A 25998-nucleotide genomic window follows, 5' to 3' on the forward strand; every position below is an offset into this window, starting at 1 on the left:
CCTGTAAGTACATGACTGTGTATTACCTGTAAGTACATGACTGTGTATTACCTGTAAGTACATGACTGTGTATTACCTGTAAGTACATGACTGTGTATTACCTGTAAGTACATGACTGTGTATTACCTGTAAGTACATGACTGTGTATTACCTGTAAGTACATGACTGTGTATTACCTGTAAGTACATGACTGTGTATTACCTGTAAGTACATGACTGTGTATTACCTGTAAGTACATGACTGTGTATTACCTGTAAGTACATGACTGTGTATTACCTGTAAGTACATGACTGTGTATTACCTGTAAGTACATGACTGTGTATTACCTGTAAGTACATGACTGTGTATTACCTGTAAGTACATGACTGTGTATTACCTGTAAGTACATGACTGTGTATTACCTGTAAGTACATGACTGTGTATTACCTGTAAGTACATGACTGTGCTAGCAATCAACCTCTTCTAATCGCTTGTACCACACTTCCATGCGTGTCCTCCCCTAGTATTTTCTATAGATGATCGTACACTGTAGTCATGACTCACATGATGTTTAGGTTCCTTGCCTCATGCCGTTGGTAGCGGGCAACACAAGACTGCTTACGTAACAAGCCGCTGAGGAGCTGTCTCTCATTGTGCCTGTGATGCGAATGTGTTCACTTCAAGCAAGTGTCACCTACGGAAACGCTTGTTGTTTTTAGCTATATCACAAAGCTGCTTGACTGGCGCCAGCCATGCTGGTCTTCTGTCGGATCATGGTGTGGGTTTCTATAGTGCTAATACTGTGCAAGTGCATGGTTGTACTGCGGGCATCATACTTGTGCCAATCTACAGAGTACAGTTCAATTTTGAGGTACACATACATGTAGTCCAATGTAGAAAACAAATAGAAACTATTAATCTATCATTACTGCATACGAAGGATTCATGGTTTACGGATGCATCTGTGGGGTTGTTTTCTTGGTTGTTCAGTCCCTGGTGGCAGCGACAACACTACTGGTTGTGGTCTCCTCGCTAGTCCTGTTCACCTACACCAGTACACTGCTGCTGATCTTCAGGTTTGTGTCCGGCTTTGCCATCGGCGGCATGAACATCAGGTAAGTACCACATCATCGCGGCAGTGTAGTGTACCTGTCACGGGGTACTGTCATCTTTCGGAGAATTCACAGCTGCCGGCTCATACTGTCATCTTTCGGAGAATTCACAGCTGCCGGCTCATACTGTCATCTTTCGGAGAATTCACAGCTGCCGGCTCATAGCGCACTGTCCAGTAGCGCACACAGCTTCTGATCGATGAGGGTAGTGAACTAGTGGTATAGGTGGTAGTGTGATGAGCGCGGCATGATACGTTAATAGCGTGTGAAGATGGGAAGGGAGTATGGCGTCAAAGGGAGCATTTGTGCTTTATACTGATGCACAATGGCCTGTCTGACTTTGACTTTGAATGGGAAGACAATGGTGGTGTGAGGAGGGGGTGGTGAGCACTGCACACAGTGCACGCATTGAAATCAGGGTCTCCAATATAGGATGCTCCTGCAGTCAGACTGTAGGCCAGCCCGGCGTTCATGTTTACGCAGCCTGGTCACAGAAAGCCTGACTGGGATCACTAGCACTGAGCCACTAACCCCTGGGCTAATACAAGTTGCCTGTGCCGTGTTGGTCTCTGCTCAGGACAACGTGGATGTTTGAAAGTTTACCAATTCGCCGACATCAAGAAGCACTGCTGACGATGGTGGTAAGAAACCCGTGATATTGCCAGTTCTCCACCGTGAAGCTACCTAGCTGATCGTCTGAAGTTGATTAGCACAGCCTGTGAAGTGTAATAGTATCTTGAGTATGACGTGTCCTTTATGTCACAGCTTCGAACTAGCCATCTTCTTTCCTGTGTGCCTTGGCGTATATGCGTGTCCTTATCGGTATGTGCAGACACTTTGGCAAGTGGGCATGATGATAGAGATTCCGCTGTTGCTACTGGCTGGACGCAGGTGGCCATGGCTGGTGATAGGCATTCACCTTCCGCTCCTTATTATCCTCAACTTTCTACTGCTGGTAAGTAGAGAGTGAGATCCCAGTACGGCAGCCATCTTTTGCCTGGCATTCTGCCTGTGGACAAGATACTCTGGATACTATGGACGGCAGACCTTCACATCACGGGACAAACCCGTATCACACTATTTTCACCCTGTGTATGGTAGATACAGGGTTGTACGCAACCCTGCTTTGGTACGGGGTTGTGCAGAACCTTGCTCTGCGTACAACTCTGTGGGGATAGCTTTGCACTGTTTGCTAGTGTAACCTTTTGAGCCATGTGTCGTGAGGTGAAAGTCTGCCATCCAGCCAAATAAAGACTTAGTACACAGCCACAACAACAACAACAACAACAACAACAACAACAACAACAACAGCAGCAGCAGCAGCAGCAGCAGCAGCAGCAACAGCAGTAGCAGCAGCAACAACAACAACAACAACAACAACAACAACAACAACAACAACAACAACAACAACAACAACAACAACAACAACAACAACAACAACAACAACAGAACAACAACAACAACTAGCACTGGATACAGGTTGTATTAGCAGTTGCACACCGTCCTGAGATTACTGAGATGTACTCTTGATGACATGCATTGCCTAAAGCTGGTGTCCAATGAACTTTGGATTGCCTCTTACTTGAATAACTGCAGATCTTACTTGAATAACTGCAGATCTTACTTGAAGAAGTGCAGATCTTACTTGAAGAAGTGCAGATCTCCCTGTCCCTGTGGGAATATATGTAGAACACTGCCGTCAACGAATAGTCAAAGTCGGGATTAAGTAGCACTGGGCAAAGTCGGGATTAAGTAACACTGGGCAAAGTCGGGATTAAGTAACACTGGGCAAAGTCGGGATTAAGTAACACTGGGCAAAGTCGGGATTAAGTAACACTGGGCAAAGTCGGGATTAAGTAACACTGGGCAAAGTCGGGATTAAGTAACACTGGGCAAAGTCGGGATTAAGTAACACTGGGCAAAGTCGGGATTAAGTAACACTGGGCAAAGTCGGGATTAAGTAACACTGGGCAAAGTCGGGATTAAGTAACACTGGGCAAAGTCGGGATTAAGTAACACTGGGCAAAGTCGGGATTAAGTAACACTGGGCAAAGTCGGGATTAAGTAGCACTGGGCAAAGTCGGGATTAAGTAGCACTGGGCAAAGTCGGGATTAAGTAGCACTGGGCAAAGTCGGGATTAAGTAACACTGGGCAAAGTCGGGATTAAGTAACACTGGGCAAAGTCGGGATTAAGTAACACTGGACAAAGTCGGGATTAAGTAACACTGGGCAAAGTCGGGATTAAGTAACACTGGGCAAAGTCGGGATTAAGTAACACTGGGCAAAGTCGGGATTAAGTAACACTGGGCAAAGTCGGGATTAAGTAACACTGGGCAAAGTCGGGATTAAGTAACACTGGGCAAAGTCGGGATTAAGTAACACTGGGCAAAGTCGGGATTAAGTAACACTGGGCAAAGTCGGGATTAAGTAACACTGGGCAAAGTCGGGATTAAGTAACACTGGGCAAAGTCGGGATTAAGTAACACTGGGCAAAGTCGGGATTAAGTAACACTGGGCAAAGTCGGGATTAAGTAACACTGGGCAAAGTCGGGATTAAGTAACACTGGGCAAAGTCGGGATTAAGTAACACTGGGCAAAGTCGGGATTAAGTAACACTGGGCAAAGTCGGGATTAAGTAACACTGGGCAAAGTCGGGATTAAGTAACACTGGGCAAAGTCGGGATTAAGTAACACTGGGCAAAGTCGGGATTAAGTAACACTGGGCAAAGTCGGGATTAAGTAACACTGGGCAAAGTCGGGATTAAAGGGGAAGTCCGGTGAAAAATTTAAATTTCACAGTCCGTAGAGTTCGGGTCGCTGAGTCGAATGGTCTTTGTCCGAGGAGGCTGCGGCTTATGGTTCGTCAGATACGCCCAATCGAACATGTGCGAATTTGAGCGCGCATCACCCAGATCCAGGTGATGACGTCACAGCGTGCAGCCAGGTAGCCACGCCATCTAGTTGTGTACAAAAATGGCCATATTCGGAGCGCGTTCGATTGGGGAACCGTTTGTCGCAGCTTCTTCGGACCAAGACCATTCGATTCAGTGTTACAAACACTACGTACCCTGTAATTTTCAGCTCGGTAAACCTGGAGGTTATACCGTATTTTAGCCGTTTCCGAGTTGGACTTTTCCGTCAGCCCGTCTACCATGGTCTACGGGCGGCTCTACGCGCTCTGCGCTGCGTGCATGCAGTGCGTGCAGTGTGTTATCTAGCTGTAGTGCAGTCAACAAACTCATGTCACAACTGACACAAGACTCAGAAAACTAGTCAACACACGGACTTGTCATACACTCGACTCGTATCAGTCGTATTGTACAGTCCTGTAGTCAGAGAACGTGCGTTTCTCCTTGCCGGTGCCGGTGGCTGTGCTTTGAGAAAGAAAATTTTAGTTTTCCGCACCCGCCTCATTATTTTATGCTACAGCGATGAGTGCACAACCGTGACAAGTGACAAAACAGCGAACAGCTCCCGGACCTAGAACTTTCAGATTCCATAGCGTTGCGAGCGAAGAGTCGTGCCCGTGGTTCAAAGAGCCTGCACTGTTCTCCAATAGATGACTTGCACAAAGATTGTCTGGGTTCGAGACGGGGCAAGTGGACCTTCTGACTCTGCACTTCCCCACCTTTTGAGTTCGTGACTTTCGAAATTTCGCTTTTTGCCTGACGAACACTGAGCTAGTTTTTTTAGCTAGAGGGTAGAGTTGTTTTGATTCGACTTGTATCGGTCATGCCGAAGCGCTGCTGCGCTCCTGAATGAACTAGCAGACGAGAGATGGAACTGAGGCTCCCATTCCATACGTTCCTTTCCGAGCCGGCCGTTCGGGAGGCAGAAAAATGAGGGAATATTATTTTAGTATCATTGGTGTAGGCTGCAACAAGCACGTCGTGGTCCTGAAGTGTGACTACTTTCCCGCAGTGGAAGCGAAGTGAAGCACAACGAAAGTTTGTGGACGTCTGAGAAAGAACTCGATTCCCTTTCAATCGGCTGCACTAGCTCCAGAGCGACCCTCTCCTGAGGACAGACTGCGGAGAGGCCAGGAACCTGCCGAGTGACGAGTGGAAGCCTAAACCATGAAAATGAAGGGTGGAAGGACTGAGTATGAGAGCCAGATGGCCTTTAGTAGTACTTCAAGTAGTATCTGAGTTGAAGGAGAGAACAAGTGTGCTGGAGAAACGCTGCGAAGTCCTCAGGCCTGATGTGTACTAGCTACTGTTGAAGTCTCACTTGTTCCGATATGAACATTTCATCAGCCCTTACTCTGAGCAGCTGAATCTAGACTTGGATCTAGGCCAGAGACATAGCATTGTTAGCCTTACTGAAGCCCGGATATGTATCCGATGCCTGGCTCTAGTGAGAAAGCAGTTTGGCGCAGGCTCGCAAACTATGATTGAATCAGGGAGTGGTGGAAAGTCACATTATACCTCTTCATGATTAGCTGGTAATGACGACGATGCGGCTGCGGCTGGGTCTCATGGGAAAGTAACTTGCATACCTGTTTAGTTGCAACGAGGCAACGGTACCCCATGTACTAAAGACATGATTGAACTACATTTCATCTCCTGGGAGAATGTGGAACAAATAATGCCAGAGTGTGTCTGATACACATCACAGTCTGCTGAGTATGTTCATTATTGTGGACGTAACATAACTGCGCTGTGAGGTACCTTCTGCGTTGGACCTACAGTTGAGCCACTACTCTTCTTACAAATTCCGCACAACGGTGAAAGGATTTGTTGGAGCATCATCAAACAGTGCATTCGCCTTCATCATACACTGGCTCCGTTGCCTCCAGTAATTCACATCTTGACGGGGCGCGCTGGGACGATACGGAAGGAGCGGCGGGAACCATTGGAGTGCTCATGATGCTGGTTAGCGGAGACGGATGTGAGTGTCAGGAACGGGAACGCAACCGCACTACTGTACAGATCAGGAAGCGATGGAAGAGTTGAATCTGTTCAGCCTTCCATGCCGTGTACAGGGACACAAGCGTAAAAATGGCTACATTTCGAATGTGAACTGGCGATGGCATTGTGTGGCGACGAACACAACTGCAACTGTTCAAATTTCAGCATTTCGAACATTGTGCTTCCCACCGAATGGCTCACATGACGGAGTTGGACATTACCAGGCTAGGATTATCATTTGCTGTATTTATGGATAGTCCTTGAGTTTTCAGATGAAGTGCTTTATCTTTTACCTGTCGTTCCTTTAGTGTGGCACAATGTCCATGGCTGCTTTCTTGTCTTCATAACAGACTGGTATAATCAGCATGATTCTGCTTTATTAGAGAAGAAATAAAAAATTCCTTTCGGAAAGGAAGCCCAGAAACGTTAACCCCCATGGACTGTGCTTTATGACTCTCGTCCATCGACGTTAACCGTCGCAATAACTGCTGCATGTATGTTGTGCTGTGCGAACCGTACAAGATTTTAACAGCTCACCCACGCCTTCCCAACAGGCTCCTATATCCCGTACCGATAGCGTTACATTGAATATGAACTAGGCTAGCACAGTTATCCTTCGTTCTTTTGATGGCGGCGGGTAGCATGGAACTTGACGTGTTCTTGGGATCCTCGTGCAACACTTGCTGTTCCCGGATGCCATATTATTGGGTGCATCGAGGTTGCTTCTATGCTCACTGTTGTTTAGTAAGACAATTTTTTTATAACTATTTCACCGAAGAATATGGCAAGAGTATTTTGGGTTGGTTTGAACGCCTGGCTTCTCTTCACATAATATACAGTCATGTACTTCCACTAACCCTACAAGTGTACATGACTCATGAGCTGCTGAAGACAGTGACGGTGCACGGCATGTACATGTACATCATGTACATGCCGTGCACCGTTCATTCATGCTGACAAAAAAAGGACACTACAGACGGTGTAGGGTGCACGCAGTGTAGCCTGGGTGCACAGGGTGCACTTGCCCCGTCTCACTCGCGGCTCGGATCTTTGTGCAAGTCATCTATTGAGTAGTCCGAAATAATTCCAAGTTCGCACCAAAACATCACCATGTGGCAGGCTACTGGAGTCTAAGCGAATCTAATCGGTATGGAACAACATTTAGAGCACTCGCATCACTCTTCTCCATTTTGGCGACCCTGCTCTCCAGCGATCTGATAATTACATCAGCCTCGTCTGCAATAGCTGCTGCTTCTTCATCAGTCGGAAACTCAGTAGCGCTGACTCTTGACCGGCCCGTGCGGCCATTTCTTCAGCTGAATACAGAGGTTCTCAGCCCCAGACCGAACTCATGAAGGTCAGCCATGGCTGCATCCTCACTCTCACAAGGAGTTACAGGTCTTCGGGGTCGCTTGCACCACCTAATATCAGTCACCAAATCATTTGAAATAGCACTGACACTATTGCTTTCACGCACTCCTTTTGACCTAGCTGCACGCTATGACGTTGCAGAGGGTGTGGCGCGGACGCATGACGTCATGGCGCAGCCCCCGAAACTCAGTTTTTCAAACGGAAATATCTCGAGAACGCTTTGTCGGAGACACGTGGGACCAACACCATTCGACTCAGCGCCCGAAACTCTACCGACCCTGAAATTTAAATTTTCACCGGACTTCCCCTTTAAGTAACACTGGGCAAAGTCGGGATTAAGTAACACTGGGCAAAGTCGGGATTAAGTAACACTGGGCAAAGTCGGGATTAAGTAACACTGGGCAAAGTCGGGATTAAGTAACACTGGGCAAAGTCGGGATTAAGTAACACTGGGCAATAGTCTTCTTGGACATATTTGTACTGAAGTATTCAGTGCACGATAGATGGATGCCGTACACTCACTCTCCGCATCCTGTACATGTACGCGCACACAATATGAAGGAGATCTATATAAGGATATCTATAAACTAAACTAGTAAAAGTCCTTGCTCCACCATGTGCCGAGTTTGGAGAATGTCCAGAGAGTGAGGTTTCTCCCAGCCTCGGTATTCATAGTGCTTGCTCACAAGTACACAGGCATAGTGCCTAGCGTGCGGGAATGATGGATGCAGGTGTGTATCTTGTAGTCTCAGTGTACTGTCCTGCTCTTTGCATTACCGGTCAGGCATCCGAATCACCCCGTTTCCTCGGAGAGCAGAGGCTCTTTGATGATGCCTACAGCGTGCTGGCAAAGTTTGCCCAGCGTCGCCAGATTGCCCTGCCGCAAGTTAATCTGATCACCGAAGCGGAGAAGTCAGCACTGGAACGGAGGAAGAAGCAGGAAGGAGACGAGCCTGATGGATCGGTTCAGGAGCAACTAGCAGAAGTGGAGGAAAAGGTGCCGAGTGTTTACTGAACTGTTTTGTGTGTATTGCTAAGAACGGTCTAAAAGTGCTTGGAAATTGAATTCTCTAGCCTGTGTAGTACTATGCTGGCCAACGAAAGCTGATCACTTCCTTTAGAACTACATACGTTCTACACCACGAATTCCATGTTTGCTGTGTGAATTAAGCTTGGTTGCACAGCTGCAGGATGTCACGGGTTCCTTCACTCGTGTACCAGTAGTCCCTGTTTGCTCTCTACTAACTTACATGTAGTAGGAGACAGTTTGTAGGTCTAGTTACAGTAAACCTCTGACTAACCACCACCCCGTGGGGCCAGAGAAAGCGGTATTTAGTGGCAGGTGGTCCTTAGTTAGAGGTTAGAGGTTTGCACCGCACAACCATATAATTATGAATATGAGACCGTCCGTGCCTGGCAAAGTGGTCTGTAGCACCAGGCTGGTCGCTAGTCACGGTGGTCTTTAGTTACAAGTTTTACTGTATGTTCAATAGTTGTGTTGCATGGCGCTGGTGTAGCATGTATTTCTTGAGTTTCCGTCAACCATTCCTTGGCAAGCTGTGTTTCGCTTTTGTTGTGTGCTCGCAGGACGAGACTTTCATTTCGGAAATGCTGCGGAAAGGCGATAGACGCAAGACTACACTGCTTCTGGGTGTGACTTGGTGGGTTGAACAGCTTGGCTCAGTAGGTGGCAGTCATGACGAAACCCTTCTTACTCCATGAATGGAGCTGTTGGCTGACTATTGGTACTGCATACCTCTATTTATAAAATTTGCAGAGAAATCAGTATGCTTCATGCAGCCATGATTTGGTTAAGAAAAGGCTCTACCCTACTGCATGCATGGATTTAGCACGTTGTAAGCAGAGGGAGGAGGTACCGCTATGCTCCTGTTCACAGTTTATTCACGATGATGAGTTTCTGGTTCCCCGCCAGAGTGTGACATTTATGCTTTCCTTGGTGCGGACGATTCCCTGTGTCCCTATGCACGTCCTGTTATGTTTGATCCAGGCGTTTGTTTAAGCTACCCCTGCATGGTATTACCTTCTGCATGCTCTTCGGCAGCATTATTAGCTGGTGATTGCTACACTGCCATACTGGCTCGGCTAGTTCTAGACTTATCCTGTCACGTGCTTATGCAGCGCACTTCAAAATACACTTTATGTTGCGGCTCGTGAGCTATTGCATCTAACATTCTCATCTTCAGTCTCCAGACAGCTAGGTGGTTCGACTTTGTTAGCATGAAAAGTACAATAAAACCTGTGACTAACGACCACCCCAAGTTGGGGCCAGAGAAAGCGGTCTTTAGTGGCAGGTGGTCTTTAGTTAGAGGTTTGCGCCGCACAACCATAATATAAATGTGAGACCGGTAGTAGCAGGCTGGTCACTAGTCACGCCGGGTGGTCTTTAGTTACCGGTTTTACTGTATATAATATCCGCTCACCGTGCTGTAGTCACTGGCTCCCGGGCTGCTGTGTTTGTGTTGCTTCCTAGGTTTACCATGTACTTCTGTTTCTTTGGACATCACCTGGCTACTGTGGAATGGTTTGAGTTGCTGCGGGAGAGGAGAGAAATGAAGGTGACTAACATGTTCATGTGGCACAGTAAGTCACCTCACAGGGAACTGTGTAGTATCAGCGGGCTATTTCCCATTATGGTAGCATACTCAGTGCTGCCAACCGTCCGATTTTTGAAGGCTCTTCCGAAAGCCGGTCCGAAAAGGGAAACGTCCGAAAAGCAGCCAAAATGTCGGAGATCATTACTTTCCTTTGCAGAAGTCCTGTACTTTCACTTTTCAGCGCAACTGAACTTCTGAAGGCACAAATCACTGTACATGTGCTTCTAAAAAGGCTAGCGCTTGGCTGTGGAAGTGCAAAGTAACATGCCTGGATCAGGCTGGATGGCATGTACGCTGACAGTGTGTCCAGAGTCAGTGTGCGACCACACTCATCATTACAAAATTCATGACAACTCCGGGGTTACCATGGCAACGAAGCGAATTTTCATGGTGTTTTAGGCGATATTTTGAATTCTCTGTAAAAAATTTGCCGAGGAGAAAAATTCGCACCATGTGGCCCGCCTTGGCGGTGAAGGGTGTCCGATTTTGGGCGAAAATTATTTGGCAGCACTGCATACTATACAATGTCATGTACATGCTTTACAAGTACAGTAGAACCTGTGACTAACGACTTTGCTGCCGCAGAGGGGCTAACATTAGACCGGGGCATGTCTCTCTCAGGTGTTGCTTTTCTCCTCAGTGACCGTTTGCTCTTCGCCGACATAGCGCATCACCTGTGTGACTGATGCCCTTTTTGTATACATGTGTACCCTGCACAGATGCTCTGATGCCGTGCGTTGTCTTCGGCTGGAAAGATTTCCTAGCACTCGTGCTTGTATCAGTGTGCGCACTACCAGGTATGTACATGACTTTTGTACTGGTATTACCAAACCTATGCCGAAGCCGGCGTATGGCGTCAAAAAGCCTAGCGGTGACATAGTACGTATGGCTTCACCAGGGTCCATGTCCCTTTAGTGTGTATGTATGGGCCAGCTGTGTTCGCATAGGCCGTGTGACCACGAGATCACGCGGGAATGGCCGAAAACACAAGCCGCGCGCCAGTATGGTGAGAGCTGGGAGCGCATACTCTTGTCTTGGTAAATGTACCCTATTCTCCGGAGTATAAGCCGATCCCAGATATTTTGTCATGAAACCCAGACATCTTCCCTATGTACCACCGTTAATCTGACCATCGTAGTATATGCCTTTAATTTAATAAGCCTTTTTTAGGTGAATGATTAAGTGCGACTTATACTCCGGAAAATGTGGTACTCTGGTGTCTAGTCACCATCTACCCCCAAGCCTGGATCTTGGACAGATGACGGTTGCCAGATGAGCTCGGCAAGACTGCATGCATGCTACCAAGTCTCCTGCTGCTGGTTACAAGAATAGCCCACCACCATCGCAACTAACGCACGCATAATTTGTGTTTTGCCTCATTCGTAACGTTACTGTCATCACAAGTGTAAATTGAGACTGGCCTGGCAATGAAATAATGATGGCGGTGCCGTGACTTGGAACATGGGGACATCCTCCAGTGTGTATACCTTTGCACTGCATGTTTTTTTTCTACTGGTCAGGTGTCCTGTTCTTTTTGACGCTGATGAAGCGATCTGGTCGGCGGAAGGCTATGTGGATCACCGCCCTTTCTGCTTCTGCTACTGTTCTGCCTCTCGCCTTTGTGCCTCAACTTGGAAGGCAAGCTACAAGTAGTCAGGTGTTCTCCAAATATTTGCACCATAGATGTGCACATTGTATGTGTACATAAATTCCACTTATCGTGCGTTCAACTGATGTGTCCACATCACTGCCCCGACCGGACAGTCGCTGCCTAAGCCACAATGCACGACGGTGTTCCTGAGTGCACAATGTCCGGCATATTCTGCTTTGTGTTCCCACATCCAGCATCATGCATACACATGGCTGCACAAACATGTACCGATTACATATCTCATGTCGGGCATGTTTCCCCATTATTCTGAGTTTTCGCACAGTTCCCAGCTAAGCAAGGGATCCGGTCCCAAGTAGGTTGTGTGATGCGAGCTCGATGGTTTCCAGTGCACTGGGTATATTTATGGCATGTGTGGCATGGAGGGGTCAGCCTGAGGGGAGATCACAAGGCCCCTGAGCGGAATCTCATGATCTATAGGTTCCTGCTGTGTATACGTATGTGTTCCCTGTCTGTGCAAGAGATAGGCTTGAAGTCGCTGAGTGATGATAGACCTGTATACTACTTGTAGAATGTAGATAGCCACTTCTGAACTGGGACAAGCCCCATTCTGCCCATTTCTGCTGTATCCTATTTCAGGATTGGCACGACAGTGGTACTGAGCGCACAGCGTGCTGCTGTATCAGCCACCATCCAGATACTACTGGTCTACACAGCCGAGGTAAGCTACGCCCGGGCCAGGACTTGGCCACCTCGGTCTTTAGTCCTTAGTTGATTTGGTATTCAGTGATCCCATCCAGCATGTAGAGACCAGCCTGCTTCCCGGCTGCTACCGAGGACTAGGACAGGCAAATATACAGTAACAACAGGATTAACCTGAATTTTATGGAGAATATGGTTATGCGCAGTGCTTGGCATTGCCCTCTCTCTCTCTCTCTCTCTCTCTCTCTCTCTCTCTCTCTCTCTCTCTCTCTCTCTCTCTCTCTCTCTCTCTCTCTCTCTCTCTCATCTCTCTCATTTCTCTCTCTCTATCTTCTTCTTCCTCTCTCATCGTTGTCATCGCCGTCGTCGTTGTCCTCCTCCTCCGGCTATTTCTCTCTCTCTCTCTCTTTCTCTCTTTCTCTCGTTCTCTCTCTTTCTCTCTCTCTCTCTCTCTCTCTCTCTCTCTCTCTCTCTCTCTCTCTCTCTCTCTCTCTCTCTCTCTCTCTCTCTCTCTCTCTCTCTCTCTCTCTCTCTCTCTCTCTCTCTCTCTCTCTCTCTCTCTCTCTCTCTCTCTCTCTCTCTCTCTCTCTCTCTCTCTCTCTCTCTCTCTCTCTCTCTCTCGTTGCTCCGTATCTCCAGGTGTATCCTACACACTTGAGGAGCTTTGCGAATGGCTCTCTGCTTGCTTTTGGCCTGCTTGGTGCCATGATGTCTCCATGGGCTGCAACTGTGAGTATACTCCTAACAGCTACATGTACACAACTCTACAGAGGCTCATAGAAATCTGTACTTTGCTGTCAAAGGCTAAAGAAATGGCTGACAAAGCATGTCACAGTGCAGGGTGTGCAAAGCACATTGGCTACCATCACTTTGTAGACCGGTGTTCCACCTCAACGATGCTGATATCTCAAACGCAATGTACAACAGTACACCTGCTTCGAAATGTGTGGCATAAGACCATGGATCCAGTCCATCTAGAGTTCAGCTAGAGTTTAGCTGGCTTGATAAGCTATGCGTTTGCGCTTCACTTGTTCTGCCATTGTCTGCACCGTGCAGTTGCTACTACAGAACGCAACCATTCTCGGGACTGTCACGTTTGGTGCTGCGTTCATTGTGGCCGGCTTGGCAAGCTACAACCTGCCCCTGGAGAGCCATGGTCAACTTCTAGAGGTAAGGCTGTGGCTGTATTTGTACCTGGCATGCTGCATGATGCAATTTTGAGATTGAATGAAAGTCGCTACATGACTGTGTTTTGGGCATAACAACAGTGTGTGTGTGTCCGCTGTGTTTGTCTGTGTGCTATGCAGGACTAATGCGCAACAACACAGTGAAGACACCCTGCGTCTGTATGTACACTGAGTTGTCATACCACGCCCAGGACGCTGCAGTATATCTACCTGTAGCAACTTGACGCAGAGCCACACCTATATTAGGGTACATGTACATCGGGGTTAGGGACATATATGGTGAGGAGACACACCTAGGCCTAGCTGTCATTTCATTGTGCTATATTTATGGCACTATAAATGTTTTTAATTTATTAACAATTCCTAGTTGGAACAACCAACTACTTAACAATTACAATATGGTATATTGTCCTGATTATGACCTGCAATGCTATAATATTTCTGTGAAGCTGGAGCAAAGAGAATGGAGGAAAAATTCTTACACGCTGCACCGCCGGGCTTTCTAAAACAAACTCGAGCAGTTCGTGATTTGTGTTCAGCTTTCGTACAGCTGTGTTCCACGAGTGCCCGGCAATTTCTGGAGCATGGTCTCATTTTGTGGAATCAACTTGGGCAGCTCTCCAAGACTGATATAGCACGGGGTTGTGTTTTCATGTTCTCTGGATTTCAAGATTTCGGTTTCTGAAAACAGTTAGATCTTCCTTCCACTGTTAGAGTGAGTGACTGATAACGTGATAATGTTCTTTGGCCTTGTGATGGTATAGCTTGACCTGCTTCGACAATGTGTACATGCCAGTTTAGTAAAAAACCCAATCCCGCCCCCATATGGCTTACAGGACCGTGCTCTTATTTTCGAATTCAATATGACCACTGTGACATCCGATTGGCACCGTGTTATGAAGTCAAAGTGTATGCCCGGGAGCAAGTGTATGGTGCCTGGAGCACGTACACCCAAGTGTATGGTGCCTGGAGCATGCACACCCAAACCGTGCATCAGCTGGGACAGCAGATCTGTGTACTATGCGAGTAGTAGTACAGTCAGACCTCGCCGCATAACCACACACATCATCCGTTTTCCACAAAAATATCCCGGTTAGGCGAGGGAACCGGATAATCGAACACACATACTGTATGTATGCATGGCATATGCTGTAAATCGGTAACCAACGATTTTCTTCCGGATGGCGGGGACCCGGATAAAAGAGGACCGGATAAGCGAGGTCTGGCTGTACCTGTATCTGTACTCCATGCATGCTGGTGGTGCAGGTTTCGCTCACATAATTTCACTTCACATCGTATTGGCATGATCTTTGTACAGTGTCACATAATTATACAGTAATTGGCATAAATTGTTCTTTTCAAAGTTCACTATTGCTCTATTACTAAAGTAACATTGAGATAGCAAATCTAAGTTAGACTTCCATCATTACTTCCCTGGCAGATGGTTGAAAATACAAATCCGCTTTAGAAACAAATCCTTCCGGGGGTTGCACACCTTACAGGCCACAACAGATTATTGGGTAGACAACTTTCATCAAATGTCGAATAGCAAAATGGAATAGCCAAACGTTTACACAAAATCATCTGTAAAACCGCCGCAACAAATTCAGTGTTGGGCGGAAAATCATCGGAAATTAAACAAAATAATGCAAATCAAATCCACAGAGATTGCCATTGCATGTTCAGAGCACACTTGTGTCAACTTCTTCCCGTTAGTGATCAGGACTTGCGAGCAGGCCCATCAACAGTCTCATACTCCGTCGCCACGGACTGCCGGTCCTCGTCGGCCGGAGGAGGATCAAACTCGTCGTCATCGTCAAAACCGTCGTCGTCTTCTCCACCGGACACTTCATCGTAGATGTGTTCGCCATCGCCACCTTGGCCCTCGTCGCCTTGGCCCTCGCCACCTTGGCCCTCGTCGCCGGGAATGGCTGGAAGAGGTGGTCGGGCTGTGTCACTTGCTGGCGCCGCCATTGCTGGTGGCGGCGGCGGAGGTGCACGAGTTGGCGATACGAGCCTCTTGACTGGTTCCTCTGGCTCCGCCGGCAGCGTTATAGGCTGGACTGGACTAGGCTTCTCATCCGACCTGTAGTCAGCGGCGAGCGGTGACGGAGGACGCGGCGGAGGTTCCTCGTACTGGTGATCGTCCTCTCCTTGTGAGTCGACTGGCGGGGCTGGCAATGGAGCAATGGGATTGATAGGCTTCGGTTCGTCCGGAGTCAAGTAATCTGACGCAGCCGCCGCCGCTGGGAAGTTACGCGCCGGCAGGGGTGGCGGTGGCATAGAGACAACGGAGCTAGCAGAGTTCTCTGCCGACGGTATGGGCGGAGGAGGCACCGTGGGTGCAGGCCTGCTGCGTGGATCCACTGTACCGGTAGCGCCGACAATGACGGGAGAAGACACTGCGTACGCTGTCGGCGAGGCGGCTGCAGCAAGCGGTGGCTGGCGAATCGGCCCGCTGATATCATGGCCACTGATGTCGTGACCTCCAGCTGGCTTTTTCACGGATCCGATGCGCTGCAGAGTTCCAGTGGGTACAGCATATCCACCAGAACCAGCCGTCTGCACGGAGCCTCGTTGATCCTTCGAGCCGCCACTCACGATGCTCTCGCCGCGCATTGATGTCATCGGTGATACGCTGCCAGGCGGGGTGCCGCCGAACGTTCCCACCTCGCCGTAAATGGTGCTGGCACGCTTGTTGCCAAACATGGATGCCTCCACGCCACTGCGAAGGTTCTCCATGCGCTCTGGAACACAAGTAGAAGAACAGATAACATTTCAATGAAATCTTGACTTGCTCATTGCAGCACGCACAACGAGAGGGAGAGATAACAAATGTCCAAGCTCCTCTAGCAGTTGGAGCCATTCCACTGTTTTACTCGGTGGTAAGTCGTTTAATATCAGAAGCTCACAACGTGCTGCGGGAGCAGCGTGATCCTAAAAACATGTCAGCGAAATGCAATTATGGTACTTTCCACGGTCATTTCTCGGCTTACCTTTCACTCTCTTGAACTGCTGCCAGAGCAACTTTTGCACATCCGCCACCCACTCGTCATGTATGTCTGTGGCACTTCTACCTTCTGTATCCATGGGCTGAACATACAGCACAAGGCACAACCACAAACGGACGGAAATTCACCCAAACACACAGGGTCATGTTCTCAAGATGGAATATATTCACTGCATTGCATGCTTCAAGTGAGAAATTTCAACAACACACAAACACCAAACGTGCAGTTTCTGACAGGCGCACTCCAAAGGAACAAAGGAATAACCGGAATGGACATTTTCAGAGGTTTTCACCCACTACACAGAGCACGCACAATCAGAGAAGGGCAAAGCCATGAGGAGATCAGTAGGTAAAACAAATTAGTGCACAGTGGTATGCGTCTAAAACCGCTGTAGACATGGCATTGGCCTGGCTCTATGGAACACTAGCTGCTATGATTTTCAGGCCACTCACTGAAAGAAGAAATTGAGGGTAACTTCAAAAATTGCAGACCCTGTATTCTTCTGGGTGTGGATCAAAAAGCCTCGCACGGTCTTGGTCAAAGGAAGCTGGGATACAACACATGTTCCGATCTCCTGTAACCTTATCACCAAACCATTTCAACCCCTTTCCTTTGCAAAAAAAAAGAAGAACACCTCCTTGTCACTGAACAGTCCTGTCCGTTTGGTCCGTAAATTCATCATGTGACAAAGTCAAACAAACAACCAGACGACCTTACCGTGAGAACCACGCTCTCTCTGTTGTTGTGTTTCTTGAAGTACAGCTCAAATTTGCTTGGGTTGTTGTCAACAGTTTCCACTATGCCCATGTCACAGACCTGCACAACACAAAACACCAGCGAGGTGATTAGCTACAACTTCAATAGTAGTCAGGGAATTGTCTTCCTGGGAAGTTGTTTGAGTAGCCGGATGCTAGGTTCCATATGTAGTACCGACCCCGGCACATGCATGTACTGTACATGTACATACCTTGTAGCCCTCCTTGAAGAGATAGGTTGCTTCCCTGGAACCCTTCGCCGGCTTCTGCTTCTTGGCGAGCAGGAGCATTTCTTCGAAGAGGAACACCCTGCGCTCGTGACGCCCCTTCTTGTTCTGCACATGGAACTCTCCCTGAATGAACAACAGAACAGGTAAACATCATTTTACCAAGACGTTACGGCACAGCGGGTTGGTCTATTTTAGAGGTCATGATTGAGAAAAAAGGGGCAGCAAGACTTAAACAGGCCCATTGCACAGACTTTGGAGGTGGGGCGGCCATGGAAGGGGGGTCGGGGGGTCCTCCCGCGGAAAAAAAATTTCAAAATTTGAAGCCAGTTGCAAGGATTTCTGGGCATTTGGTGTTATTTCAGTGTAAGGTAACTACAATGAAAGACTTTTGGATTCTGCAACAAACCAAGAAGGCGCTACGATCGGGGATGAACATTACCCTCCCCCAGGAAAAATTCAAAAATTGAAGCCAATTGCAAGGATTTCCAGGCATTTTGGTGCCATTTCAGTGTACATGTACATGATTGTAAGTGCAATGACTTGAAAGACTTTTTGATTCTGCAACAAACCACGATCGGGGACATGTCGACAAGGATTTGCCACGTTTGCGCTGAGCTGTGATCGTCGTGCTTTGTTGCAGTGTGCTCCAAAAGAAGAAGAAAACGCCGAAAAAGTGGGGCGGCCTCAGCCGCCCCGCCTGTGACGGCCTTGTTAAAAACAGGTGGATTTTTTCAACTGTGCTGCAACTCACAGTGTACTGGAAATATGTGGCCAGTGGCACAAGCCGGGGTAATACTGATACAGCAAATGGGACTCCAAGTCGACCTTTGGCCTCTGTTTGGTGGATCTCAGTGATCTTTCTAGCGGTTGTGGAACTACACGCTGATGCCCTGCGGTGTCCACATTATACTTTGATGTACATGCACACATTTCAGTAGGCGTTCTGAGGCCGCAGTGGCAAGGCAGCAACACAGTATTGCTCACCGAACGTGTCTGGCCATGCTGAGCCATTGTTCAATACAAAGTGCATGCTAAGCCGTGACAACTCACTGTGATAATAATCTTGGGGAGAAACAAGGATCGCGGTGACAGCAGTGGAACACAGTACAGCATACACTATCCTGCCATCAAAGACCCCTACCCCCGTGCACTAACCTGTCGAAGTAGCAGACCCTGCTCAGCCGGATTGCCCTGTGATGTGAACACAGATCATGGCCATGAGTCAACTTGACAACTTGATGACAACACCACACCAGCACATGCATCAGCTCAAAGAGAATTGTGAAGTTCAGACCGTAACTTACTTGCAAGGTTCTGCATTACCTAGCACCACATTATTTAAACATGCTTGACTTCAGTTCGAAATCAATCTTTCCATCCATGCGCCAACATCACACACGTCACACAGTGTTGTAAGTCAAGTTATTCAGTTCTGCTCCCAGCCCCGTGCCATGAACATTTACATTCGGAAGACTATACTGACAAGTAGACAACGGAAACACATGTGCACTGGACATTTACAAACTCAAGTCGAAGACTGCGTTTCACACAACAGCAACATGTGCATGCACCAGCAACATACATGTGACGTGCACAAACTAATGTACTGCGCCACACTTACTCCAAAGCCCTTTAGCCGGTCCAGAACCAGCAAGTCGTTGCCATGCCGCAGCTGGAAGCGGACCAGCCACAGCGCTCCGGACAGCTCCTCGTGAAACTTCTCCATCTTCTCAGTCTTGGGTGTGTAGTTCACAAAACTCTGAACACATGCAGAGAATGCCGTAACACATTGTAAACAAGGAACACCAACCCGGACTGGCAGAAACATCCTTGCTATCGGGATTAGCCGAATAATGTCATCAAGCACATTGATTGCCACAATATGGAGTGGAAAACCAGAGCTTGTGATGTCACTCCAAACAAAAAGCCTCAAATGATAAATGTGTCGTCACGGGTTTTAATGACCGCACAACCGTGCTCCTACATTGAGCATCCTCAACAACAAAATACAGAAAACTGACGATGGGCATTTACCGAAAGAAAGTTCAAGAATTGGTTCAGATTTTTCGGTGTGCAACCCATTAGGCTACATGTGGCAAAACTTGTATTATCTTCATGCAGTATGCAGAGAAGTGGACGAAAGAGACAGAGTCTTACCTCTAGGAACTGCTTGTACTTGGTCATGCGCTGCATGGGCTTGATGAGGTAACTTTGTAACGTGTACGGGTCATTGAGACGGATTTGGATTGACTGCACGGACAGGAATACAGTATATCAGTTGTAATAGTCAGTAAGTTAGTTACACACATGCATGTGCACGCATCCACCTCCCCCCCCCCCCCCCCCCCCACACACACACACACCCTACATACTATGTACCGGTATCTCTTCTTTTACTTAGTTAAAGCATTGTGTACATGCACCCATGACGTACTCCACTCCACTGTAGTACGGGTAGCTAGCTAGTCACCAGAAACTGGCCAAACGGATCTCCCCGAGAGAAGGGGAGGAAGTCAGGGGTACATTTAGACGGATAGCTCACTGGAAATAGAACATGTACCAGCCTCCCAACAGGGCCCAACTTCGTACAGTCACCGAGGCTTGAGGAATACAGGCGAGAAACGTGACAATGCACAAGTGTGACAGGTAAGTAACTGGCTTACTCGGAAGAACTGGATATTCTCTTGCAGAAGATCCTCCTGGGCGGGCATGTTCTTGAAGTAGATTGAGTACAGGCCAAGCTCACGCTCCTGCAGGACAGGAAGACGAATAGTGTAGAATACATGTGTGAACATAAACGGCACAGCACAAGCACCAACACAAGCACCAGCACAAGGTGCATAACCAACATAAACAACCTTATAAACACAGTTTATAAGGTTGAGCTGAGCTTACTTATTGGTTGTTACCGGAGTAGAGAAATAACCCATTGCTGTAATCCACTTTCCTATATGTAGTTACTTTGGTCTCAAGTTTGATAAGTAGGGAGATGAACAAAGGATTCCAAATTCTCCAAAACAACAGCAATGAAACGATAAAGAAAAGGAATGGAGCCATAGACAACAAGCACATTTCATAAATCCATTAAAACTTGCATGTTTGCCGATCATACTGAATACCGCTAGTGGATGTAATATGTGCGTACGCATGCACAGTACATAATTATGACTGCATGCGTTTGTATACCATCACGTACGTAGTCCATGAATGTCTGCCCAATTTTCAGCGGAGTTTTCTGCACGGCCGCCAGAGCGGGTGAGAATGAACTGCAGTGAGAACACACGCACACACACGCATGCGCGCACGCACACACACACACACACACACACACACACACACATATGTGTAGTGCTGACTACTCTCATCACGCGGTGCATAACTGTTGTATACATGTGCTGCATGCTGAGTCATAATATTATGATGTGTGCCTTTTTCCTACTGAGCCCCTCCTCTGAGCAGGCAGCTCGCGTGCTGGGAGGCAAGCTGGGGCCACAGCTAGGAATTCAGACCACACAGTAAGCCAAAACAACTATTTACTTGTCTTCTCACACACCACTAAACCCCTAAAGAACACATCTAACTTACTCACATCAGACAGGGGCGTCGGAACCGGTGCGGCCAAAGCCTCGCCAATACTTTTATCTTGTGATTTCTGAAGCAATGAAATGTGGGCTATTTGGTTCCTAAACATTTCCCGGGGAGGGCCCCGCGACCCCCCCCCCCCCCCCCCGCCTTTCCATGGCTGTACCAATGTAAAATACTTTCTGACACCCCTGTCATAGCGCAAAGTAGGGTGCTTACCTCTTGTTGAACTCTAGAATTTTCTTCAAATTCCCGAATATGATGTTCTTCTTGCCACGCAGTGTTCCTGGCACGTTGGCAAGGGAGCCATAGTCATAACCTTCATAATAATTCTGCACACAAGATGCCGCAAACATGCATACATACATAAGACTAAGCCCCACCTAGCAAGCAAGAGGACATTGAGTAGACTGACAACTTGCATGGAAACACGTGTACCAAGTCCTTGGGAAGCAGGAGGGTTTTAATGTTTTAAACTAACCTTCAACACTGCTTCAAGGTCCTCAACATAACGTGCTTCGGACGAGATGAGTTCATCCGCAAGTTCCCTAGCCGAGCAAGGAAGCAAGCAAGACATCCGTATCAGAATACTGACAAGCAAAGCGAAGGGTTTGGGGCAAATTTAGCAGCAGCTATGATGCGGCTATAGTGCAGTCACCCTTGAGAAGGATTGCCAGACCCTTACTTTGACATGCTTCATCGCAGATCATTATGTCATCAAGTACCAGTGTACTGGTGCCACCAATGCTGTGCGTGCTGGCAGTACTATGCTGAGAGAAGGGGGGGGGGGGGGCTATAGCAGGAGGAGGAGGACGACGACGACAACAAGAACAACAACAGGCGCGTACGCAGGGTCACCTCTAGGGGGGTTTCCAACCGAATCGCAAACAATGACTCGTTTTAACCCTTTCTAAAGAACCCTAGGAAATTTTTCAAAATTATGCATTTTTCGTGTTCTTTGGATCATAACTTCAGTTCTACTCACTCAATCTTCATTATCTTGGGCTTCCTGGAAGTGGAAAGGTACCAGGGAGAGAATGAGGTCGACCATGATACTTGATAGCCAGGACACAGTACAGTCATGTACATATCCAGCGCTATGGCTATTTATAGCGGTAGAGTGCAGCGACGGTGCGAAAAAATGCCCCAAAGGCTTAACCGCGTCCTGCTCCAAGGATTTCGTTTTTCTTGATCCCAGAGTTTCGATTTTTTTGGCTGTGTTCTCTTGAAAATATCACAAGTGAAAGCCCCTGCAAAATTGAGCAAGTCAATGCGACGAAAAGTCTCAAATTCTGGATACTCCAGACGCACTGCGCGCTTTTGAAATTGCGAGATCGCGGCTCAACTTACGAATGGTTTATCTCAAGAGACATTGCTCGCAGCGCGTCGAAAATTGTTTCAACCGACAGCTGAGAGTTTTCTATTCGACCTGGATATTTGGATCGTTGGATTTGAGCGAGATTTGACTGAGTTGCGATCTGTTGAAGTTTTATATTCTTGCCAGATCGATCGTGCGCCCTACAAAAATGCCCAAAAACGTTGCTCGTTTGGAACATTTGGGGGGTTTCCGGGCAACGGGAAACCCCCCCTGCGTACGCGCCTGAACAAGGAGAGAGGAAGAGGAGGAGGAGGAGGAGGAGGAGGAGGAGGAGGAGGAGGAGAGAGAGGCGGAGAAAGAGAGAGCCCAATGCACCCTGTGCCTTACTGTCGTTTGCGCATCATGACCAGGTAAGCACCCTTGTCAGGAGCTGTGTCCGTCTGATCTACACTCTCCTGTTGCTCAACGGACATTGCACCCTCGTCGGATTCCAGTCGCTGCCGCTTGAACTGGCCAGCAATACTGGAACCAAAGCTAGTCTGAAGGTCTGATATCCAGCCATGCAGGTCCATCTGTGATGGCCGCTTGGAGGGGAATGGCAACCATTCCGTGGTGTCGTCACTGGGTTGGTCCTCTTCCATGTCATCCGGGCTAATGCATTCTTCCCGCTCGGGGCGGGACGGTGAACTTGCCTCCTGCTCCTGTGTGGTAGAAGCAGCAGTTTCTTTCCTCTCCTCGAGCATTTGCCGGCGAGTGCGGAGATTGTGAACCGCTGCTTCTACAATGCTGACTGTCTCCGTGATCAGGCCGTCAGCCTCATCACGTGACTCAATGGCCAGCGAAGCAGCGGGTAGTCGTGGCTTGGGGTGCTGCTCCTCGTGTCTGTTGAGGTTCTCCAGCGCCCGTTCCCACAGCGGATCTGTGCCAGACGTACTTGATAAGTAGTGCATGGTCAGGATGGACCAGCTCAATGCCTGCATACAATGTCACACACACACACACACGCGCGCGCGCGCGCACACGCACGCGCACACACACACACACACATGAGCGTGCGTGCGTGCTCACACACACGCACACACGCATACACACACACACACACACACACACACAGTGAGTGAGCACAATAGCTAGTGTGATGACCCTGCATGCACGGTAGTACCCGTACGTTCGTAACCATTTGCATGTAAGTTAATTTAACAGTTATATACCCCAATGCTACAACCATGACTATGCATAATAATTACAATTTACAACAGCAGAAAGGAAAGGGACATGCGGATAAGAGTTAAGAGTAACTATCCACCACTATAACTAGATACTATATTCAGTCAGAAAGTGCAACAACAAGCGGTGGACAGTTTTTTTTCCTATGCCCCGTTCTACTCCTAATACATGATTGTGTAACGTATCTACCTATGGTGTTCTATTGTGTGGACGTAGTCCGGGTTGTTGTAGAGTCAGACAAATGCATTTTTTGCATGAAGAGTCAGGGTTTCCTAGTTTCTTAGAGAATTCCTTGCACTGCACGGTTATGGTCCTAACTGTAGCTTAGTTGCATGCTGGTTGTCGCAGTCGATTATAGTTTAAACTTTTCACATGGATTCCGCCGTTAGGGATTAGGCAAGCGTGATCATCACACTTGGTGCCGTGACCAGTATCGTCTCGATCATAGTAATTAGTGCTCGGCGAGGTCCACTCGATGTGATATACATGTGCCCAACGTGGTGTTGGCCTGTCAGGTAAATCCGCTCGCTGTATGTTCTCTGCTCCCGATCTGTCTGTAGATGTCGGACACGACGGATGCACTGATGGCGGGTGAAAATGCCCTCTCCGCCCAGGGCCGGCCAGAGGCCGCCCTCCTCCTACGACAACTAAAGACGACTTGGAGTTTGTCGAACGGATAAACGTGCGGTTCCTCCGCGGGCACGTGGATCGACGTGTGATCAAAATACTAATCATACAAACAAAGTAGTGCATGTCCTTTTTCCTGATGGATCTTGGATCTTGTGGAAAAACTGTTCAGAGCAGATTCTTTTCTCCAGCCATTTTCTACCATTACTTTTTTTCAACTCTCTTGATTCCTTGTTGCGGCCTGGTGTATGAGTGTACTGGAGTGCTGGCTGGATGGGACAAAGAGTCACGGTAGTGGCAGATGAGTAACCTGCTTGATACTGCACAGGCCTCAACCGGCTGCAGGAGCTGCTATCAGAAAGCACTACATTAGCCATCCCTCGCAAACAGAGCCGCCATGATCTGGGAGACAGCATCCCAGTCACTGTCAGACAGAACCCAGGAACACCATTATTGGACAAATTATCGCGGGACGATTCCATAATATCATTGGTCGTAACCAGGGAGTATAGGCCAGGGCCATAGCACCGTGATTTTGGTCGGTCCGGCCAAATGAGGAACTTGACCGGAAATGAACTAAGCTGACGAAAAAACCCGTTTTGCACCATGATTGGGTGGGTGAACTTTTCGGAAATAATGTGGGGCCATCGGACTGGACCGGCCAGACTGGGTGCTATGGCCCTGTACTCCCCCCCCCCCCCCCCCCGTAGCCAGTGGTAATACAATACTAGTAACATAACTGTATCACTTCCTGATCACAGTGATCATGGCTGCTGTGCATACACTAGTACTGGACATTCAGAAAATTCCGTCGGTCAATAATTTCGTCCAACTCCTAAGAAAGGGAGTTCGTCCGGTTGTAAATTTCGTCCATGGGTCATAAGAGTGTATTGAAAAGCTGGACAAATCGACATTTTGTCCAGCATTTAATTTAGTCCAAAAGCTCCTTGGACGAAAAAGACGAAATTAAATTCCAGACGAATATTTCTGCTTATACAGTACGTGGTTTGAGATCCATGATCAGTACATGTAAAAGCAACACATGCACATCTCACTGTGCGAGAGCCTGACCAATATCATCAGAAAGAGAGCTCCTTTAGCCTCTTCGATTTGCCAATGACAATGTCCTAAAAACTCATCGTGAACATTAACATCATTGCCATTGGTAAGGACACACAGCCAGTGTTTTTTTCCTTATGTTGTTTGGTGTTGGCATCGTGTGCCCATTTACAAAACATGATAATTATTGATGCCAACGATCATGATGATAGCGATCCGAATCGCTTTTTCGTCACGCCCGGAGAACGTGTGTCCAGCGATTGTCCCCCCCCCCCCCCCCCGGCCCCTGCGAATCTATCCATTTGCTATGCTCCTTCGCACGCTATCGATGCTGCTGCGCCCCTCTCTTCTTCCCACGCTTTGTCCGCTCAAGGCAGAGCAGTTTCAAGTTTTCAAACCCACAGCATTCATGTTCACGCAAAAAACGCATTGCAAATGCTTTACCGCATTCATCCAGTCGTCCCCGCTACCGTCACCTGCACTGGTTGCGGCGGACATCTCCTCGCTGCTGGAGTCAGCGTCCGCCATCGTGTCCTTGAACCTCAGCACACCACCGTACCGCCACTACCAAACAGCAATTCCCTCCGGGGTAACAATCCACAGTGCACCTCTCTGGAGAGGTGAGAACATGAAAGAGCGGCGCATGCGGCCAAGAATTTCAAGTCTGCAGTGAAGTGAACAGCGAAGTGAAACCGTGAGTTAC

The 25998-nt window shown here is 48.0% G+C and overlaps 2 protein-coding genes across 2 annotated transcripts in view; one reads left to right on the forward strand and one right to left on the reverse strand.

The window, feature by feature from the left end:
* LOC135815518 (uncharacterized) overlaps window positions 1–14369 on the forward strand; it is a 39824-nt gene extending 25455 nt beyond the window's left edge. The window contains exons 6-17 of the mRNA XM_065328831.1: window positions 970–1094; window positions 1669–1732; window positions 1924–2046; window positions 8158–8370; window positions 8961–9034; window positions 9865–9974; window positions 10708–10785; window positions 11509–11626; window positions 12237–12318; window positions 12939–13028; window positions 13356–13469; window positions 13607–14369. Of these exons, the coding sequence (XP_065184903.1) occupies window positions 970–1094; window positions 1669–1732; window positions 1924–2046; window positions 8158–8370; window positions 8961–9034; window positions 9865–9974; window positions 10708–10785; window positions 11509–11626; window positions 12237–12318; window positions 12939–13028; window positions 13356–13469; window positions 13607–13612 (1197 nt within the window). The 3' untranslated portion in view covers window positions 13613–14369. The remainder of the gene's footprint in view (window positions 1–969; window positions 1095–1668; window positions 1733–1923; window positions 2047–8157; window positions 8371–8960; window positions 9035–9864; window positions 9975–10707; window positions 10786–11508; window positions 11627–12236; window positions 12319–12938; window positions 13029–13355; window positions 13470–13606) is intronic.
* Window positions 14370–14822: 453 nt separating this feature from the next.
* LOC135815517 (pleckstrin homology domain-containing family G member 4B-like) lies at window positions 14823–25998 on the reverse strand (the record flags this gene model as incomplete). The annotated part of the gene is given in 13 exon segments (XM_065328830.1): window positions 14823–16233; window positions 16483–16579; window positions 17215–17313; window positions 17465–17605; window positions 18638–18673; window positions 19104–19241; window positions 19640–19732; window positions 20146–20232; window positions 20679–20748; window positions 21284–21396; window positions 21546–21612; window positions 22770–23356; window positions 25740–25998. Coding segments are annotated over 13 exon segments (2640 nt in total). The 3' UTR covers window positions 14823–15205.

The sequence above is a fragment of the Sycon ciliatum genome, chromosome 4 (assembly GCF_964019385.1).
Source record: "Sycon ciliatum chromosome 4, ocSycCili1.1, whole genome shotgun sequence".
Taxonomy (NCBI): Eukaryota; Metazoa; Porifera; class Calcarea; order Leucosolenida; family Sycettidae; genus Sycon; species Sycon ciliatum.